General features: G+C 39.5%; 2 protein-coding genes across 2 annotated transcripts in view; both read left to right on the top strand.

The window, feature by feature from the left end:
- Window positions 1-8,236, top strand: part of LOC107591172 (membrane-associated guanylate kinase, WW and PDZ domain-containing protein 2-like) — an 88,420-nt gene extending 80,184 nt beyond the window's left edge. The window contains exon 20 of the mRNA XM_016280240.1: window positions 5,217-8,236. Within this exon, the coding sequence (XP_016135726.1) occupies window positions 5,217-5,917 (701 nt within the window). The 3' untranslated portion in view covers window positions 5,918-8,236. The remainder of the gene's footprint in view (window positions 1-5,216) is intronic.
- A 5,700-nt stretch (window positions 8,237-13,936) lies between these two features.
- The window catches only part of LOC107591167 (nuclear pore complex protein Nup107-like), an 8,755-nt gene continuing 5,434 nt past the window's right edge, over window positions 13,937-17,257 (top strand). The window contains exons 1-7 of the mRNA XM_016280227.1: window positions 13,937-14,025; window positions 14,538-14,617; window positions 15,041-15,133; window positions 16,345-16,454; window positions 16,570-16,699; window positions 16,785-16,888; window positions 17,112-17,239. Of these exons, the coding sequence (XP_016135713.1) occupies window positions 14,018-14,025; window positions 14,538-14,617; window positions 15,041-15,133; window positions 16,345-16,454; window positions 16,570-16,699; window positions 16,785-16,888; window positions 17,112-17,239 (653 nt within the window). The 5' untranslated portion in view covers window positions 13,937-14,017. The remainder of the gene's footprint in view (window positions 14,026-14,537; window positions 14,618-15,040; window positions 15,134-16,344; window positions 16,455-16,569; window positions 16,700-16,784; window positions 16,889-17,111; window positions 17,240-17,257) is intronic.

Raw genomic sequence — 17,257 nt, 5'->3', positions numbered from 1 at the left:
CGTCTGTCAGACTTTGTTCCATGTTTTGTGTGTGTTTTGCTCCCCATGTGCCCTCCTTGCCCATATTTGGTTAGTTTCATGTTCCTGTCCTGATTATGTTGTTTTAATTCCAGGTGTTTCCCGTTTATTTCCATTGATCCCAGGTGTGTCTCGTCATCCCCTCGTCTTGTCATGTGTTTAAATAGTGTTCCCTGTTTTTAGTTCAGCGTCCGGTATTGTTCATGTCAACCTGTGCGACGTGAGTTTTCCTTGGTTCCTTGATGTCATTAAAATTCTCTAGATTGATGTACTCCTCGTCTTCCTCTGTTCCTTGCTCCGCACTCCGCCACAGTAGGCAGTCGTGACTGAATGGACCTAAAAAGATGACTGCAGCTGAGGACGCGCTGTGGGGTTTGTGGCAGGGCGGTCTGAGGTTGGAGCGATATGTGGAGGGTTTTCTCGAGCTCTCTAACCGGGTGAGCTGGCACGATGCCACTCTAGGTGCGTGCTTCCCGCTGAGGTTGGATGACGAGATAATCCGCTGCGATCTTCCGACGTTTGATTTTCCCCTGATCGAGCTGATTAATCTTGTGCTGTTCTTAAATGGTTCTAATTTCGAAGTTGAAGAAAAGAAATTTCCCAAGCCTCGTCATCCAACTCCCGCTTGAACGCGCCGCGTCTCACCAGCTCACCCCACGCCGAGAACCTCCACATACCTCTCCAACGGCTCCTACCACCTGCCCAACCCCAAATTCCCCGCTGTCCTCCGAAGCTCCACCGTGGTCCTTAGCCCAGGAGCGCCGGCCACTCAGAAGTCAAGACGGCTCACTCTAGCCCGCCGGCCGTTCGAAAGACAAGCCCGCCAGCAGCTCAGAATTCAAGTCCGCTGGCCGCTCCGAAGATACCGAGCCGTGCCATTGACGCAAGCCCTCTGGTCACCAAAACGACAAGCCCGCCAGGTGTCCAGTTCCCCCGTAACACAAGGAGGATGAAGAGAAAAGGACTGTTCTCAGCCTTCATCCTAGCCCCAGAGCTTGCTCCAGTGTCAGCTCCAGCCCCAGAGCTCGCTCTAGTGTCGGCTCCAGCCCCTGAGTTGACTCCAGTGCCAGCTCCTCGAAAAAGCCTTGCTGTGCCTGCTCCTCCAGAGCACCCTCCAGTGCCAGCTCCTCGTAAGCGCTTCACAGTTCCCCAGTTAAGCCCAGGGAGTGCTCCTGATCCCCAGTTAAGCCCAGGGAGGGCTCCAGATCCCCAGTTGAGCCCAGGGAGGGCTCCAGATCCCCAGTTGAGCCCAGGGAGGGCTCCAGATCCCCAGTTGAGCCCAGGGAGGGCCTCAGAGCCCGTAAGCGTCCCCAAGTATTTTTTGGGGGGTAGTAGGGCTCCAGCCATAGAGGCCAGGGCGGGGGCTGGGGCTGCGGCCTCCTAGTCTGCCTGCTCCGCCATGGCCTCCTAGTCTGCCAGATCCGCCATGGCGCCCCGAACGGCCAGATCTGCCATGGGTCCCGGAACGGGCGCCGCCCTGGAAGTCTTCCGTCCGTTAACCCTGTTCCTAGAGGCCTCCAGAGCGGGGAAGTCATGTCAGACTTTGTTCCGTGTTTTGTGTGTGTTTTGCTCCCCATATGCCCTCCTTGCCCATATTTGGTTAGTTTCCTGTTCCTGTCCTGATTATGTTGATTTAATTCCAGGTGTTCCCTGTTTATTTCCATTGATCCCAGGTGTGTCTCATCATCCCCTCGTCTTATCATGTATTTAAATAGTGTTCCCTGTTTTTTGTTCAGCGTCCGGTATTGTTCATGTCAACCTGTGTTACGTGAGTTTTCCTTGGTTCCTTGATGTCATTAAAATTCTCTAGATTGATGTACTCCTCATCTCCCTCCATTCCTTGCTCTGCACTCCGCCATAGTAGGCAGTCGTGACAGCGTCACTTCCGGTTCAGGCCTTTTGTATGTTTCTTTAAATATGGAACTGTTTTACTCAAGAAACCTGCATTTGGACCCAAAACCCTTGCTCACACGGTGTGATTCCTGACCGCGCCGTGACAGATGCCTTCTAAGAAGATACCAAAGATGGTCATAACCAATGTCCATCACATATGCAGATTGATATCTAAAAGTTTTTAATTTTTCTTCTCACTAACATTCTAATATTAAAAAAGAATAAAATGCCAACAATAAAAACAGCTAGCTAGGTTAGCTGATTACCTTACAAGTCCTCATTTCATCGGTTCATACTGCTGTTAACACTTTCTACAACAGGCAATAAAGGAATGTTTTAGTTGTGAAGAACACGACAAGTTCACTGAGAATTAACTAATAAGTTTTGATCAGCAAGTCATGTGCATTTGGTTATTCTGCAAATTATAGACTGTACATACTCTTTTGGGCACATGCCAAAACATGTACAACTTGCATAAAATTAATAAGAAATTCAAATGTTGTAAAAGCAACACTGTTCAATGACCTGAACTTACTGTTTTGAGAGGAAAAAAATCTCATTCAAGAATTGAGCCAAGCGATTGAGAAAAAACATTCTCTTGTACACTAATATTTAATAACTCTAAAATTTTCCTGCTAACACAACACTTCTTTAACATGACTGTGACAGCATGCTCTTTGTATTAATGCAGATATAGCTAGTCTTCTTCTCTTTCATCAATTTTATGGCTGTCTGTAAATAATTCTCACTTCCGTTCTCAATTTTCCTCACTGAATACTATCTCAGCACTGATCTTAATTCTGTCTTAGCCTGTGGCTTCTGTTCTAACCCTAATGATTGGTCTAGGTTGTTACTTCACCTCTTATAGGAATGGTACCTTCCAGTCTCTCCATGTGCATGAAAAGTGACAACCATGGCTCCCCCTATTTCTTCCTAATGGGCCATCCTAAAGACACGGTTTGTAACAGAGTGCATGCGTTCTAACACACCAGTCATCATTCTTTGATGTGCAGAGTGCTGTGGTTTGGATGTTTTTTTATATATATATTATTTATTTAATTTAATTTATATGTATATAAAATATATTTATACATTAAAGCATATATACAGTAGTTTTAAACATTGTGTATTTTGTATCTGAATCCGTGTTAGTGAATGTAACTCACATGTACTGTAACCTGTCTTTTCATAATATAATATTATTAGTCTTAGTTTTGGTATTCGGACATTATACGCACAGAGTACCTATAACACAAGCACAATAATCTTCATTCATTCACCACAGTCACAGTTGTGAGAAAAGGGTTATTTCAGTGTACATTTTGAGCAATTACTCAAATTAATCATTGAGCTGATTCTTTGAAGCAAACTTATTCTCATAAATGAATCACATTTCCCAAGTTTATTGCCATTTTAATTAAGTTTAAATCAGAGATCCTATTCAATTATCTCTGCATTAGCGCTCTCACATTCAAGTTGCAAGCAAAACTGGCCTACCGCTGTAGTCTTTAATGGTCTAATAAAAAGTGCATTAAAATCATTGCCATTTTATATCACCAGCTAATAATATTTTATATATTCTGAATATTCAATATATTGTCTATGTATACTCCTATTCAAGTCATACAGTGAAAGCATATGTCTAGTAAAATTCACACACTGAAAGAGAAACAGCAGATCTACCCATAGACGCACATACACTCTTAGCATTCTTGTAACTGACTCTCCATTGTGATGAAAACGTAACTCCTACGAGCTCCTAACAGCCATTGAAACAACCTTATGCGCCCTTGCCTTTGAATTCCACTCACACTTGGCCATCTCTTCTCACACCTTTAGTATCCCACTGAGATCTCAGTGGCGCCACAGAAACCTAGCTGAAATGCAGTCATCATGGGATGGTTGTGTCAGCCTCTACGGTTTTATATTCCATACCTGTCTTCTGTTTCACAGTGAAAAACCCTTTATGAGCTTGGCCAGTGATTTTTGCTACACTTGGGCCATATAAACTAGAGAAATGTACCCCAGTAAATAAAGAAACAGCTAGCGCAGAGACACAATGATACATAATTGTTTACACTTGCCATATTTCCCTGTATTTGAAGCTTAATGATAAAGAGATGCTGTTGTAAGTGTTTGTTTTCTTGTGTTGAAATGAATTCCCAGTCAGTTCGCTTGTTAGCACACATTAAAATGGCCGCCTGGGTGCATATGTGCTTTGTAGGTTGGCAGAAAGATGAGCAGTCCTCAGTGTATCCTGTGATATATGAGGAGACAGGTAGGATTAGGGATGTATAATGAGAATATTAAGGTTGGTGACCCTCTTTCAGTTTGGGTTGTGAGTGTGTTGGTAAAATATGCTATTGTGTATTGGGAGTCTAAGGAGAGGAAGTGTGGAGATGTCACTCCAATAAAAGAATCTTGGTGTGAAGTGATGTCTGTGTGTGCATGTGTGTGTGTGGAGGTTGGGCGGATAGCATAAGAAGCCCATGGGAGAACCTGATTATTCTACATCCAGTAGACACACATGAAACTAGCTTACTGGCTGAAAACTATCCCATTTCCTGTCAGAAATGGAGGTTGTTTTGGTATGTATGCAAACAATATCATATAGTGCTTTGTGTCCTTACAAGAAAAGTACTATGGCATTTCCATGATGCACAGTTGGTAATGGACCATGGTACTGTGTATTTACAAGGTACTCCAACATACTCTAAACATACTTTGTGTAATTATCATAATACAGATCCCATACTATTTACATGGTACATTGTAGAAAAAAGCCATGGTAATATCACGGTACTTTGTATATTTTTTGTCATGGTTTGTGTGAATTTTATTTATTTTTTGGTTTCCCCAAACAAGTTCAGTGCAAATCCCACCACTCAACCGATTCTGAAGATTTCATTGGTCATGTAACTCACACTGCTGATTGCCTACACAACATTGAAAGAATTACTAACCCCTAACCCCAACCTACTGTAAGCCTACCCTCATTTAAGCATTGGTATTTTGATAGATAGCATTACTGTTTGTCACTGAATCCATTACCATTTTAACTGAATCCATGAAGTCTGAATTTTTCTTGAGAGGTGACTGCGTGATTGAGTTGACAGATGAAATTAGCTTGCAGAGTAGGGTTTGTGCTGAACTGGTTTGGGGAGTGTGTGGTTCATGTTCGTTAGATAGTAATTCTTTGCTAGTGTTTGCTTTGGTTCTACTAATCTTCCTCTAGTGTGTTTTCGATTGTGCTTCTTTCTGTTTTGGTTTACATGTTTGGATGTAACTGTTCCATGTTTCCCCAGCAGATAGTCCCGCCCCCTGGGATGCTCACACTACAGCCTCCCCAAGTCTGTCGGAAGTAGCACCACCCCTCGACAGTTTATCTAATCCATCAGCTTCTTCTCATGTGAACCCACCTACCGACCCACCTCATACATCGTCCTTGGAAGCAGCAGGTCTAGACTGTTCCCAGGGTCCTAGAGGCCCAGAGAGTAGGGCTCTGGAGCAGGCCAGTGTGGGGAAGAGGTCAGCCCTGGCAGGTGGAGTTGGGGATGGGACCAAGCAGAGGGAAGGCAGCAGGACCAACCGTCACTCTATTGGAGGGAAGAGTCAGCAACAATACCTTGATGAATTTGCGGGAGAGCCCAAATCCCACAAAGGCAGCCAGGCAAAGTCCAAGGAGCGCAGGAGGGAGCGGAGCAATACACCGTCTCGAAAGCGAGACTCGCCCAAAACTTCTCCAAATGACACCAACATGAATGGGGGAAATGGATGCCTGGATGGTAGCAACAACCAACAAGGAGTTCTGGTGCCATTCAAAGCCCAACCAAAGGAACCAGAGAAAGGGCAAATGAGCCAAGAGAGTCGTCCCAGCCACAACTCCAAGACCAGCAGCAGTGCATCAGGCAGGAAGGCCACAGTATCCCCAGGGCCCTGGAAGATCCCTGGTTCAGACAAGCTACCCAGTACCCTGCGCTCTGCCACCTCCACCATCAGCAGATAACATCTTATCACAATCTCAGGCCCAAGTTTAGACCTTACTTTTGGCCTTGACTTCTTTTGGCCAAATTTTGGACCAACCTTTGGCTATGATCCGCCTTGTTTTGGGACTGGACGGGCTCTTCTTGATTGCTTTACACAGGCTTGCTCTACTTGAAAGAGATCGGTTTTAACCTTGACTAGGTGCCACCCTCCCACAATACTCACTAAAGAACTTTCCATGCATTTCTAGACAGAGCATTTTTTATTTATATTTTATTCTAAGTTATTTTAACAGATATGACACCCACCACCTTAAGAACTGGAAGCATTCACTCCAAAAATGGAACCACGGTAGAATGAGTGATGCATGTAGCGTGCAAAAAGATTCTCAGACTTGTTTGAACTGCTGGGGAAAAGCACTCAAGACTCAGATATGTACATGCATAGAGAACCACTTACTGAGTCTGAACCACCTCTGGTGGCTACAGCAATTTTTATACACTTTCATTAAAAAAAATGAAGAATACTGAAGGAGTTGCCTGACATACAGTTTTTGTGTATTTGAAGAATGAATATGATTAAAAAGATTCTATATGAGTGGACACTCGACTATGAACTCTGCCTTAAAGACTGACCTGCAGATGTCTGTAAAAGGGTCGGTAAAATGAATATAGAAATAAATATATTATATGACTACATGTATGTGAGACATATTGTAAATATGGTCTTTACACACCATTGTGAGCCCATACTGGAGTACTGATATCATACACAGTGTAAGTTAGATGTGTAATCTAGATTTCATTCCTACTCCACTTTAAGGTTCGTTCCCACTGACATTGATATAAACTTGAGTGGTTGCTCATGGGTGTTTCTACTCAACTTCAATACAGAACTGTAACAGGAAACGGATCACATGGCCTTCACTCTCTACACTGACATCGGTAGTTGCTGCAGCCTCAAGTTGTCTCTTAAAATCTCAAACTCTCTGATTTATGACTACCAGTTGCTGCAAATCGCTGTCAGTGTGAATACCCAATTTCTGAAGGGGCCAATGGGCTTTGACCTTCTCTTGACTCTCAATCTATTCTCGCTTTACGTGAGTACATGAACAAAGCAATTTGAGTCCAAGATGGTTTCGATTAAATGGTTTGATTAGGGCAGAGTGCCTTATGCCAGGGGTGTCCAATCTTGCTCCTGGAGGGCCACTGTCCTGTAGAGCTTAGCTCCAATACTAATTATATACACCTGAACCAGCTAATCAAGGTCTTCAGGATTACTAGAAACATCCAGGCAAGTGTGTTGGGGCAGGTTGGAGATCAACTCTGCAGTACATTGGCCCTCCAGGAGCAGGAGTGGACACACCTGCCTTATGCTGACCACTTGATGCTTTATTTGAGCTCTAAATCCTAGGCAATGACATCAAGACAAAGAAAAACTTAGGCTGCTATAAATTCATTGGACTACTTGTTCCGTAGAAACTGCAAAAGTAATGCCAGATCTGAATAAGTATGCCGTTACATACGTGTCTCTGAATGCTGATTGGTGTCTAGAGAGACCAGTTTATGTCCACAGTATAGATATATCAATATAAAATTCAAAGCTATTTTCGTACATAAAAATAGAGGTGAGAGTCTTCTAAAAGAAGTGCAGATATTTATTAATGATATCTTTGACAGGAGTTCAAATGTTTGTTGAGCACTTTGTCTTTAAGTAGACGTGTACATATAAAATGCAGTACTGGAAAGAATATATGCTGTGCATCCATGATATTCATTGCATAAGTTAATTCTCAAAATCCTGCTATGAATCTATGTTTATTAGCATATTCCCCATATAAAAGGTTGTGTGTTGGTAAGTCTCTAGTTCACATGGTTCATGTCAGGGCTTCAACACTCCTCTCCACACAAGCGCCATGCTTGTTGTGAAAACGTTGTGCTTGTTGCACCCTTCACAAAAGGGTGATTTTAACAAGCTTGCTAATAGCAAATTCTGAAAGTACACGAAAGAGGTAATGTATGCTATTGTCATGCAATGTTTTTTTCCTCAGAATGTCATTATCCATCTTGTGCTGTATTTTGATGTATCTACACAGACACAATCTATCAGCCTCTACTAGCTAGTATGCTAAGATGTTAGCTTGCTAATCGAAGGCTAACTGAAAACACAAAGAACCTATTAAAAGGTCTCAGCTTATGGAATTTCTTGGACATTTATTTGGTTATGCTTTGAAAAGGCCAAAGTAAATGAGGTCAAAGTTGAAATTGTTTGAACTTTACGTGTCATGTTAAACATCTGTGTGCCACACCCCTTAAAAAAATTCACCAAAAAAACATGGTTACTAGTTAAACCATGGTAACCACAAATTAACCATGGTTTTGCTACACTAGCCATAGTTTAACCATGGTATTTATAGTAAAACTCTGGTTATACAAATGGTAATCTATACACCAAAAAAACATGGTTACTACACTTTTACTATAATAAAACCACGGTTAATTTTCATAAGGAACGGCAAGGTGGCTAAAGGCCCATTCACACCAAGGATGATAATGATGATAACTATAAAGTTGTAATAATCATTCTAGTTCTATGAGAGTAGGGTAATGATACAGTATAACGATGACACAGAGAATCACTTTCAGAACAATTTCAGAACAGCTGATGAATGATAAAATCACTGACAACCAGAATCAGAATCCACCACTTTAAAATTGAATTTGCATTTAAAGCAGCAGATTACATAACTGCATTGGTCGCTTACAATGAACATAATGTTATTGTGCATTGACATGGATGCTAACTTAGTTATCGTTATATTTATCGTTCTTGGCGTGAACAGGACTTCACTCTAGCTTGATTCTTTGCTCCATTGAATTGAATGGATGGGGAACATTGATGTAACCAGTTAATGTAACCAACTGGAATGTTAAGGTGTAATGGAACAAACTTTTCGTTAACATCTGGACCTCAGATTACATTATTATCCTGTGTGTTCTTTCATAATTCACTTTTTATGAGTTCAATTGCCATTAATGTCACTGTCAGTAATAAATACAGCATTTCACTTGAAGGTGAAATAGGTCATTTCTGTGCAACTAGTGGCATCCAACTCTAGTTCTGGGCTGACAAAACGATATGGTCTCAACCAATTGCATGATTTTGAGGGAGTGTCTTAATTGTTCACTGATTTTATAACCGATAATGGCACAGAAATTACACACTTCACTTTAAAAAAAAAACATGTCAAGACCCCAGTGGTGCTTCATAGTGTATTCTTCCTGCAATACTGTCAAAAATGTTGTACAATTATTCACAACTTTTATCATTTTGTTCACTTTAATTAATATATACATGTCAATTCAAGTTCCTGTGAAAAGGACCCCAGACAAGACCTCATCCGTTCTATCCATTGTCATAATATCGTCTCTATTATATTCATCTCCCACAGAAATAAAGCGATGACGGGTTCCACTGACGCTCTTTGACAACTGTTGTAGATGACAAGCAGAGCCGACAATGATCTAGTCATTACAAGATAGTGCTAACATTTCCCTGATAAAGACAAATTAATTGAAGCAATCCAAAAATGAGTGTGCCTCTGTGGCTATTACATTCCGAGCGGTACATCCTTCGAAATCACAGACAGACAATGACATTGTCAAAGCAAATGCATTTTCTGTACCATCAAAGATTGTGTGTGCATATGAATGAGTTGGATCACTACAAACGCTATGATAACGATATTTGGTTTAAGTACAAAATTAATTTTATGAATAAGGAACAAGGCACCTTAAGACCAGAAAAAAACATACTCTATACAAGTACGCGAATGCAGAAACAAATGTTAGCGCATCGTACGTGTGCGGTTTCATTGTACATCCTTAGCATCTATTTTTCGCTACTATAAAGCTAACAAACCTCCGTACTCAAGGGGTCGACAGAGTTACCTTCAAATGTTTTACTATTGAACAATGTGTTGTAAAGGTGCATTCAAACTGTTGTTTGGCTAATTGTTGTGGGTGAAATTCACTTATTTCAATAGAAATCTACGCAATCCGGATTTTGCGAAAGGGTGAAAAATTTCGCCACAGATTTCGCGACAGCTTCAAGTTAGTCTGCTCGGTTTGAAAGTGTCTTATGTGTTAGCTATACTTTATACATCGCTACTAGTGACAATTAATTAGCCCATTTGTCTTTCTCTTTCTGAAAATGTATTAGTGACTCTTCAAAACAGAGAAACTTCAAACTTTAGCTACATTACAAAAGTTGGCCTTTAAAAAGAAAACTACTAAATTATGCTAATACCACATTAAGAATGCAATGTGTTACGTTACGAATTGCATTCTGACACATTTTGCAACGCAACAACAAGAAAAAAGATGATTAACTTGCGTAGTTAGCAGCATTTGCATTCATGTACTTGTTTAGGCTGTGTTTCTGGCCTTAGGGTTTCTTTTTCTTTGTAATTTTGTAGCGTAACGCGTTTGTTTAAAGAGAGAATAGTGTCAGTGCTTTCACACTGCTTTTCCATTGATTTTGTCTTGAGTTTGCCAAATGCTAAAGAGATGTTACCTAAATGATTCAACCTGATAAATAACATGATTTAAAATGAGATGATTTATCGGTAAAGCCATGGAGGCAACTCAGTGCCCAAAAGGGGCTCTGTATCACTGTGTACAACTGAAAGAACAGCGTGGTTCATCCTGTATACAGCTAAAAACTATAAATATGACACTATGTACTATGACCTAGTCACAAAAACTGTAAGTGAGCTATTTTTATGAAGTGCAACTCAATGGATATATACTTACTTTTGCAGAGCTCTTGTTTACTGTATAATATTTACTGAAATACTGTCAAATAAAACCTTGACATGGTGTAAAATGCAAGTGTTTTGTGAGGGTTTTACTTAATTGCCGGTCTACACCGGTTTCCTCCTGCACGATTAACCGTGTGATCGTGCAACCAGTGGTTAAAGGGTCTTTATTTGAAAGGAGATGCTGAAGTGTATGCTGGGTAGCAGTGACATAATTACACGTTTATTCAAAGAAACGCAAAAAAAAGCTTCACAAACTGAACTTTGTCACGGTGCAAAACACTACATGAATTTCTTAAAGAATCAGGTTCTTTAAGAAATAGACATTTCAAAAGCACATAGATGATTTATTTCAAATATAGATCTCGCAATACTGACTTTTTTTCTCAATTCTGAGATATAAACTCACAATTGCGAGTTATAAACTCAGAATTGCAAGATATAGGCCTAAATTCCCTGTTGAAAAAACCAGCATATGCTGGTTAGGTATGTTTTGACGCTGGGATGCTGGTTTAAGCTGGTCCTTTGCTGGTTTAAGCTGGTCCTTTGCTGGTTTATGCTGGTCCTTTGCTGGTTTATGCTGGTCCTTTGCTGGTTTAAACTGGTCCTTTGCTGGTTTATGCTGGTCCTTTGCTGGTTTAAACTGGTCCGTTGCTGGTTTAAGCTGGTCCTTTGCTGGTTTAAACTGGTCAGTTGCTGGTCCTTTGCTGGTTTATGCTGGTCCTTTGCTGGTTTATGCTGGTCCTTTGCTGGTTTAAACTGGTCCGTTGCTGGTTTAAGCTGGTCCTTTGCTGGTTTAAACTGGTCCGTTGCTGGTCCTTTGCTGGTTTATGCTGGTCATGTGCTGGCAAAATGACCAGTATAAACCAGCAAAGGACCAGCTTAAACCAGCAAAGGACCAGCAACGGACCAGTTTAAACCAGCAAAGGACCAGCATAAACCAGCAAAGGACGAGCATAAACCAGCAAAGGACCAGCTTAAACCAGCATCCCAACGTCAAAACATACCTAACCAGCATATGCTGGGTTTTTCAACAGGGCTCGCAATTCTGAGAGAAAAAAAATCAGAATTGCAAGTTTATATCTTGCAATTCCGACTTTATAACTCGCAATTGTGAGTTTATATCTCAGAATTGTGACTTTTTTTGGTTTATCTCGTAATTCTGACTTTATAAGACGCAATTGCAAGTTAAGTCAAAATTGTGAAATATAAATTCACAATTCTGAGAACATAACAGTCTTTTTTCCCCTCAAAATTGGACTTTATAACCTGCAAATGGGAGTTTATATCTCACAATGTTGAGAAAAAAGTTAGAATTGCGGGATACAAACTCGCAATTGCGAGAAAAAAAGTCAGAATTGCGACTTTTTATCTCACAATTCTTTATTTCTCACAATTGCGAGTTTGTATGCCGCAATTCTGGAAGAAAAAAATTCAGAATTGCGAGCATGTTTATATCTCACAATGTTGAGAAAAAAGTTAGAATTGCGGGATACAAACTCGCAATTGCGAGAAAAAAAGTCAGAATTGCGACTTTTTATCTCACAATTCTTTATTTCTCACAATTGCGAGTTTGTATGCCGCAATTCTGGAAAAAAAATTCAGAATTGCGAGTTTATATCTCGCAAATCTGATTTAGGCCTATCTCACAATTCTGAGAAAAAAAATGGCCAGAATTGTGAAGGGGGGGAAAAAATCAGAATTGTGATTTGTAAGATGAAAAGATTGAGATGAGATTTTTTTTTTTTAATTCAGTGGCGGAAATGGGCTTCTGTAATTTAATGCATTCTTGCGGAATAAAACTTTTAGTTTCGTTCTGAAAAAAAAAAGTAATAATTTAGCTGAAAAAATCTCACTGACTCAAACTTTGGAATTATTGTGCTGAGGCATATATTCTTGTTAAAAGCAGGAGTAAATGTCAATGTCTTGGTGGAAAGGCCTTTAGATCTCACAAAAGCATTCCGCTTGGCTAACACAGAGTTCTTTCTTTTCAAGTTTCACATCACAAAGAGAATTCCTTACTTTCTGTTACAGAACTTTCTCTTACAACCTAAAATTCTTTAGTCCCGCTAACTCTAGCTGTGCTAAGGAAGAAACGATTTTACTTCCTCTAGCAAAAACTGTATTTACACAGACTTGGTTTGGCATTTTTGGTTAAATGTTTCTGAAAAGGTTCCAGGTTCCATTAATTGACAACAAGCCTCACTTACTTTCTGTTACAGAACTTTCTCTTACAACCTAAAATTCTTTAGTCCCGCTAACTCTAGCAAACTGTATTTACACAGACTTGGTTTGGCATTTTTGGTTAAATGTTTCTGAAAAGGTTCCAGGTTCCATTAATTGACAACAAGCCTCATTATAGGGTCAATTCATTATCTTTGTGTTTAGTATCTTTGATCAGGAAAAATAACAGTGCAAAGTCTTTAAGGTATGTGGCTATAGAAATTGGCTTTCAAAAATAAACCCATGCAAGAAATATGCACTGAATTATGAGCAGGTGTGACAACTAACCCCTGCCATTCTTATGTAGTAGGCTACTAATATGAGAAATAATTACTTGACATTAGTATAGACATTCATAACTACGTGACATTTAGTACGGAGAATCCGTTAAATAGCCGCCGAATACCACTCATAAGGCGTGACATTTCAATTTATTTATAATTTAAAAAATAATCCCATCATACATTTGTCATGTCATGTGCCACTAATGTAATAGATACAAGTTGAATTGGATTAGACTGGAAATATTTTTGAAAAGATATTAATGTAATATAATCAGGACAAGATTAGCCTAAATGTTATCCTAAAATTGCAATATACATTTCAATAAATTATGTGACAATTAAAGGGGTCATATGGCATTATGCTAATATTTCCACATAGTGAGGTAGATATGTGGGGGCGTGTTAGAACGAGCCGTTTTAGGGGGGCGTGGCAGAGTCTTAACTTTGATAAAGAATATCTCTTTGGTTTTGAGACTTTAGTCTTTGCAACTTCAGGGATCTTATCTATGCACAATCAGCTTGTAACACTCCAAAGAGAAAGGAAAACTTGAAATCGCATCATATGACCCCTTTAAAAAAAAGGCACATTGCGATGCATGTGATTCCTTCTATAGCCAGTAGGTGGCAGTACCTGACAGACGGCGGTAATTTTGTACTCACTCGTTCATCCGCGCCAGAAGGAGGCAGTGTGAAGTAATGATAGGCGCAGCTCAGAAGAAGAACGAGCCTCAGCAGTGAAGGCGCAAAATCCCGTGTGCTAGCATCATTGGCTAGCAGTTGTGATCTTTCGGACAACATGGACTGGTAAATATTACGTGTTATTGTTGTATGAATGCTACCTGATTATTTTGGCTACTTTATTTGATTCGTGACTTGCTCTAATTTACGTTATCGTCAGAACGTCTGCACATGGCAGTTGACACTCAAGATAATAACACACGAAAGAAAAGAAAATATAGCTTTTTATTCATTATTAATTGCTAAACAATATGTAACTTTAGTGTTATTTTACGTAAACACAGCATTGAAGGAACTTTATGTTGTTTAAAAAGACTAATAACGTTATTCTTTAGCTGCGTTTTGACAGTTCATAGCTAGTTAATAGCTGTATTTGTTATATGAATATATTTTACAGGCCACTTTGAGTTCGTTTAGGATTTTCTGTGTGAGTGTGAGTCTTTGTGAATGTTCAGTTGTTAGTCTGAAGACTGGAGAATCTGTGTTCAAATGTATTTGTGAGCATGTGGCATAAATGTGGATAATAGCCTAATGACATAGTCTTGAAAATGTAGTTGTGGTGTCTGTGTTTTGTGCAGGAATCAGACCTGGTTGAGTCCATTGGTTCGGGACACTGAGGTGACCCGTGCGGCCCGCAGAAAGAGTTCACACAAAAAAGGTGCATGTATCCTTACCAAAATCACAAGCCGCAGTCAAGTCATTACATTTATTTCTCTTGCACGTTACAATGCAGATAGTTTCAAAACAGCTTCACAGTGATAAACAGAAAAATAGCATTGTTAGTTAATGGTACAGAATACATCCATTTTGAAAGAACTTCCATTTTAGCTATAAAACGGCTCAACACAATAATGACATTATTTAGCTCAATGCTTATTCAGTTCAGTAAGTGTTAACATTGCAAAGGTTAGCAATTATAAAACGAAAAGCAGCTCTACAGAAGACAATAGTGTTGATATCCAGCTCAGTTGAGGTCAGGTTTTTGTTCTCATCTTGCAGTGTAACTAAGTACAATATATCTGTGCTGAAACTATGTTATAAACATGTAGGAGTTTTTTTTTTCCCTTTACTGTGTGTTCAGTCCCACTGGCACAGGATGAGACTCCTGGCACCAGCACTACCCCTGCTAGACCACTACTGCGCCAAACACCTGGATCTCTCCTCAAACAAGCTTGTGAGGAAACAGCTTTTGCTCTCTGTCTGTATAGATATGTGTAGATGCTGCATGCAAAAACACTCTGATTCAGAAATGACCGACCAACTCTTTCAATAAAGAATTTAAGTAACATAATCATTGTTGATATGAATCTTGCATTGAATGAACTGGCTGAATCCTTTAGTACTGTTTTGCGTTTTTGAAGAGTGGTCTGTATTGATGTGCAGTTTTCTTTTAGAGTCAAACTCAAATGTATTCAGACACCTTCAACATTTCTTATATTATCACAGTTTATTCGCTATAGTTTAGAAAATGGTAATAAAATAGGACAAGAACTCAAGAGTTAAACTGTGTCAGAACAAATTCATCTTGATAATGTCAGATTACTTTGATAGAAAGGTATGTAATGAGTTAGGTTGAATAGCTGTCAGCTGTTAAATTGTAGTACACAACAATTAGATAATACCAATTTAGGTCCACCAATTACTAAGCAATGCTTAGTATGTGGTGTAAAAAGGGTCACATTAGCAATTAAAGAAAAACACTTAAGCAAATCATGGTCAAGTCAAAGTGTCTGAATAAGTTTTGGTCCCAAATTTTCATCAGTTTTACTGGTAACCTACTGTATGAAGAATTTTTTTGGGTATAATACGTCACAGTTTATTTCGCTATCCTCACTTACATAAATGAACTATAGTGTCCTGCACCCACTAGTAAAAACAAAATTATATCTAGTGTCTGAATAATTTTTGGTTTGACTGTAAATTAGGGCTGCACGATTATGACAAAAATCATAATTGTCGATTATTCCCTTGCAATTGTAATTGCGATTATTAATTACGATTATCACAGTTTACATTGAATGATGTTTATACCATTGTTTGATGCAACTGCACGCCGTATTTTTATATGAAAATAAACAAGCTGAAAACACTCTAACTGAAAAACCTTTAGTGCTTTTCTATAGTATTAAGCCTCAAATGTCAAATATACATCGGATTGGTTTCTTTAAATTATAAAACATGCATGGTTTAAAAATATATGCATGGTATTATAATGTTATACTAAAACAATGGAAAAACCCTTAAGATAACATGTAGAAAGAAAAAAACATATCTTAAGCACGCAGAATAACATAAGTGGACTTTGAATGATTACGTGGCATCCATAATTGTAATCACGATTAGAAATTAGATTAATTGTGCAGCCCTACTGTAAATTATGTACAGTCACCCCAAGAAGTGCCCTCAGGAACCCAGATGTGTCGGCTATCCTCAGGACAGGAAGCAGAACTCCTCGTTTCGTTAACACACCCCGTACTAAAGGCAGTCTGAGCATGGTGAGTGACCAGAATTCATATGAACATCTTTTATTCATCCTGGCTCTGTATATTTAGCTTGTATGATGTAAGTGGTAACCGTTTTGCCTGGGGTTTTTATTTGTTGACACTTCAGAACTTGGATGACAGTGATTGGACGAACAGTCTTTACCCGTCTCCTCTGTCTGGACTGGTGGACACCAGCTTCACTGAGGATGTCAGCATGAGCGCTCTCATGCTAAAGGAAGATGATCCCGGAGAGGCTGGTAAATAATCATAATAATCATCATCACCACAAATGAAGTGACCGGTTTACATGATTTACAGCTCTCTCGCTTTGTCTCCTCTCAGCTTCTCTCAGTTTGTTTCCTGAATTTCTGCAGTCATATTTGCGTCATGCATCCACAGCTGTGTTTGATCTATTGGAGGATTATGAGGCTCTCTGTCAGGATAAGGTACACGCCTAGTAGTGCATAGACAGACTGGGAATTCAGAATTTCATTAAGTAGAAATATGAAATTATTTACAATATAAATTTAATATGTAACATAAATTATCTTTTTTTTTTTTTAAGTAGAAAAACTAAATGTTTTTAAATGGTAGCTAAATGACAATGTTGCCATAGCAAGCTGAATAAAATCCCTACTGAGATTTGTAATGTGCTGACCTGCATTGTAGGTTAGTATGTTGCAGAAAATGGTTCTTCGATCGGCCCCTGGTCAGCAGAAATCCTCCAAGACGGTCAGCATTACCTGGTTGCTGCAGCAAGAGATGGTGACCTGGAGACTCATCACTTCGCTGTACAGGTACAACACTCTCATACA

This window comes from Sinocyclocheilus grahami, unplaced genomic scaffold (assembly GCF_001515645.1).
Source record: "Sinocyclocheilus grahami isolate Dianchi unplaced genomic scaffold, SAMN03320097.WGS_v1.1 scaffold8.1, whole genome shotgun sequence".
Taxonomy (NCBI): Eukaryota; Metazoa; Chordata; class Actinopteri; order Cypriniformes; family Cyprinidae; genus Sinocyclocheilus; species Sinocyclocheilus grahami.
Note: the sequence above shows the minus strand (reverse complement) of the source record. Positions and strands in the feature narration are given on the sequence as shown.